Source organism: Alternaria atra (genome assembly GCF_907166805.1).
Source record: "Alternaria atra isolate CS162 genome assembly, contig: 36, whole genome shotgun sequence".
Taxonomy (NCBI): Eukaryota; Fungi; Ascomycota; class Dothideomycetes; order Pleosporales; family Pleosporaceae; genus Alternaria; species Alternaria atra.
The window spans coordinates 29,896-34,457 of NW_025091335.1; the positions used below are offsets into that span (position 1 = coordinate 29,896).

General features: G+C 51.9%; 1 protein-coding gene across 1 annotated transcript; it reads right to left on the bottom strand.

Moving 5' to 3' along the window:
• Nucleotides 1-2,573: 2,573 nt before the first annotated feature.
• Nucleotides 2,574-4,211, bottom strand: ALTATR162_LOCUS11700 (uncharacterized protein; the record flags this gene model as incomplete). The annotated part of the gene is made up of 1 exon (XM_043319342.1): nt 2,574-4,211. One exon carries the CDS (start codon nt 4,209-4,211, stop codon nt 2,574-2,576), a length of 1,638 nt encoding a protein of 545 aa, XP_043175277.1.
• Nucleotides 4,212-4,562: the final 351 nt, after the last annotated feature.

Genomic DNA, 4,562 nt, shown 5'->3' on the forward strand with positions numbered 1-4,562 from the left:
TGCAACAGTATAATATTATTCAGAAGCGTCGCTATCATTCGCATCCTCAATTTCTACCTTGCACGTACGAGAGTTATGCCCAATCTTGCCACAACGGCCGCAGCGTCGCCCTGCGCGCACCCTCTTCGCCGGCTCCTCACCCTCCTCACGACTGCCACCCTCCTTTTCAGCAATTAAGTCTAATACCTCGCCAACTGTCAGTGTCTCCTCTGCCCGTACGTAGCGTCTCTTGCGACTCTTACGCTTAGTAAGCGTCTCTGTTGCGTCTCGAAGGCGCCCCATCTCTGCGCGCATTAACACTATCTCATAAGCTATCTGCTGCGCGCCTTTTATTAGCTGTCGCACCTGCTCGTTAAGTGAACTTGCTGGAGACCCTCGATAGATTTGCATTTTGTTTCGAATCAGCGTTAATTGCGCCTCCATTTCTTTGGCGTTGCGCGGTGTTTGCGCCTCCTAAGCGGCGTCATCTTGCTGTGGTGGAGTTTGCGTACGCAGCTGCACATCCAGCTTTGATAACACGGCTTGTAGATCATGTGGACACAATCTAGCGCCTCGAAACCCTGCGCAAGCATTCTCTCTGTAAATGCCTTCTTAAAAGCTACTTTAAAGGCTAGTAAGAAGGTCTGTTTGTTGATGTAGTGGATGCGATCGCGTGCCAAGGCTGAGATCTCATCGCCGTACGCGCGCTTCAACGGCGAGAAGCAGGCAACGTCAAGCGGCTGCAGGAGGTGCGACGAATGTGGAGGCATACAGAGGGCGATAATCTTCTTCTCCTTGCAGCGATCCTGAAAATCTATTGAGCAATGGCTCTCGTGGCCGTTAATAATAAGCAGCCTGTACGCTCCTACAGGCCTCGCATGCGTATTAAAGTGTTTAAGCCAAGCAAGCGCTAGATCGTTGTTTGTCCAGCCTGTTGGGCTTACTTGAATAACCCAGTTGCGTGGGAGGTCCTCAGTGAACTAGTTAGAGATAAGAACCTTGCCGGCAAAGATAAGGAAGGGTGGGATAACGCGCCCTATTGCGCTGACGCCCTGTATCAACGTAGTCCACTCGCGATCACTAGGCTGAAGCTTCTTTGCTTTCCCAGGCTTGTCTATGCCTGTCACTACGAGTTGCGACGATATCTTGCCCATCAGGAAGCCAGACTCGTCAAAGTTGTATATGTCGTCGTCTATAATGCTGTACTTCGCCTTCATGTTCTGAACTAGCATGAACCAGGGCTTAATAATTGCTGGGTCCTCGCAGAGAGCTCGCTGGCGATCGTATGGACGGCTCTAGCGCGTGCGCAGCTCAGGTGTACGCTGGATAAACCTGTCAACCCAGTTCTTGCCAACAGACTTGACGCCGCGATCGCGCAGCAATCTATCAGCCATATCTCGTACGTGTAGCTTCGAGGGCGGTACTCTACGCAGATTCTCATCAAGTATACGTTGTACAATCACCTCCTCTTCTAGCTTCGTCAGGCTCTTTGAGTTTGGCTCGCAGTCGCGTCTAGAGGGCTTCCCGTCGCGTCGCCGTCGTATCGTCGTCTTTGGGACTTTGTAGACTGCCTCCGCACGCCGCAGGCTTGGAATTTGGTTACGTTTAACGTCTAAGAGGGCAAGCTGCACATCAGCTTCAGTATAAGCCTTGAGAGGTTGTGGTTGTTGAGACATTACGTGTTGTTGCTAGGTACGCGTGTTGGTGGGGGAACTGGGCCGCTCGGTGGGGTGGGCCGCTCGCTGGTGAAACAGGTTAGTACAATATTGTGTTCTGGTGCTACACTACGTTGTTGCGCAGGCGTCGCGCTGGTGTTGGGGTGGCGACCCGCTTGTGTTGGCGACTCGCTTGTGAACCACGTTAAAGCAATTAACTTTTCGTCGAATGTCTGCGGAATAGTGCGCAAAGTGTGCGCAGCAAGATAGCATCTTTACGTCTACACGACCTACATCGCTGCGCACCCTTCCTCGTTAACATAAGTCTTGCGAGACGCTACGATGGTAACTTAGGTAGGACTGCTCTGCCCTCTGGCACTCTGCTTACGTGCGCAGTAGTCTATTGTGCGTTTACATAGCGAACGCTGTCCAGCGCAAGTTGTGAGGCTGGGCGGCGCAGGATGCTCGATGTGCCCAGCATCTGCTCAGCCTGGTCGCATGCACTGCCTTGACAGGCAGCCTTCACAGCAGCCTAGTATAAGCTTCTTTTGCCTGCTTCGCTCTATCGCGACTATGCCTTCCTGTTCTCGGCACTGTTAAAACCATTCGCGTCTCGCCTTTCCTAGGCAAAGCCAAAACTATAGTGAAGTATAGATAAAACAGTCTCAGATTACTCGCAAAACGCGTACAAATCGATTCGCACCACAAAGTGATGGAAATAATATAACAATGTACGCGGGGATACTGGGCGGGGAAACCCCTTGATTTTCCTTTTCGGGCCAGAAAAACCCTAACGCTAAGCCACGTTCGGCGTGGGGATAGGTATCCCCGTCGCCTCATATTGATTAGGGCCCCACGTGGTCGTCTAGACTGGTGTGTCCTTATTACCTGCTTACGCATTACCGCACATCGACTCGTGTGCAGGTGAACCACTGCTTGCTAGTTCAACGTCATTCCGGCGCGGACTACTGCCTCCTGCCTGTCAATGACGCTGCGACAATACGCTTTCGCTGAGGACATGCGCGATAATGGCGTTTCAGCTCCAGCATCGCAGAAACGACTTTCCACGACCTGGGGGACCAGCGTTTTGTTCCCTATCCTTATCATAACGTGGCTAGCATCTCTAGAAGCAGATATATCGCTGCTTGCCCACCTCTCGGCAGACAGCCAACCTTTCTCTTTTTTATTCGAAGCACAGTCGTCGTATTCCGGGTTGTTGCATACAAACAAGTTCTCCGTGATTGAATTCGTGACGAAGGCGGGCATGCTTGCTGCCCACGCTGCTGATATCAGAAACAGCAGTAACGGTATAGCAAAAGCGATCCAGATTGCTGATTCCGTGTATCCGAGGCGGGCCTTGCTGGCAATTACTACTCCCGTCCGCTGCACCTCCAGGAGTAACCTCAACATTGCTCTCCTGTCGGCGTCAATATCAGGTTGTGTACCGGTTACCATTCCTGTTGTATCGCCCCCTTTGACTCTGCCCGCACTGAACCATTTAAGCTCTGCGAATCTATTACGTGCAGTGTCGGACTTGTAATGAGCTGCGGATCGTGTCATGTTCCAGCCGGTGATGGTCGGGGTATCCTCTCGCCCCAAGAGCAGCACTAAAGCTTCTTCTAACACTGTACCGTCTGTTACATTGGCCGACCTGCGCACCAACAGGTCTCCAGGGCGGGCTTCCAATAGGGCTTGTGCAGCTTCTTCCCTGAAGGACGTTTGTTCCACCGCCCCCTCGCCAACCTCTGTGGCGTATAACAGTGTCATTCTGTGCTCCATTATTTCGTTGATTGGCTGCTCCGACACCAATACACTTCTGTACTCATACATTGCGTCTTGCTTCAATTCGGCCAAGGGAGTGGTCACATCAGGGAACAGGTCTCTACTGTAGTAAACGTTGCCCATGTCTTTCGTTGCGAACCACCCTCCGGTTACCGATGTGCGCGCCCTAGGATCCGGGGGTTCAGAACAGTTCGTCCCTGTCACTATGTCCCAATCACCCACTTGGCGGTATGTAATGCCTCGCACCTCGTTGCAGTCTCCCACCAGGTGACCATCTGCTGTCCATGTCGTGCCCGCAGAGTCATTCACCAGTACATAGCCGTTTAAAGGCACCCGCGTGGCTGGCAGATCTCCCAGGTTCCATGCTCCTAGGCCAGCTAGTGACACCCTGAAGTCCTCTCTAGCCAGTCCCTCGGAAGTAAGGCTCCACAGTGAGCTGTTCAAGTCTGATGACAGGAAGTCATAAGGTCCAAGCTGACCAGTCAATGTGAATTCTTTCTGAAAAGAGAAGTCACGTGTTATATCAAGGCCGGCAAGCACTATGGTTGTGTAGAACCCTGCCACACCGAGGCAAATAACAAGTAGTATCATGAGTGTGCCCTCTAATAGCCTACCGGCTGTGAAAGAGCTTATAGCCGTTTTGACTTGCTCCCATCTCCGTTGGTCACGTTTCGCGCTTGCGCCGTACGCCAGGTTGTAGGTCGTCCAGGTCCATACAGTTAGCAGCCCTGAGGCCACAAACAGCTCCGCTGCCTGTAGCAGCAAAGTAGCGGTTGTTACAGGTAGCAGACCCATGTTTATTGGACGCTTTATGTTCTCTTTATGCAATTTCGTTGGAAGTCTCGGTTTCCCTTTCCGTTGTCAGCTGCGTTGAAATAAGACTTATGCGCTCAAGGCCGGAATTGTCATACAATGTCTTATTTTCGGTGTGTACGTGGGCAATAGTGACAGCGTTGAAGACTGTTCACTGTGCCACGTGTCGGTAAGAGTTCTGTTGATGTCGGAGGACGGACTGATGTCGTACGTGCGCTCGCTATCAGCTTTCTTGCATGCGCAGTCGAGGTAGCGGGTAAGGGCTTATAACCTATCAATAGGAAGGGTCAGGGTTAGGGTTCCTTTTATCCCAATGTTCAGTATTCTTCAGAA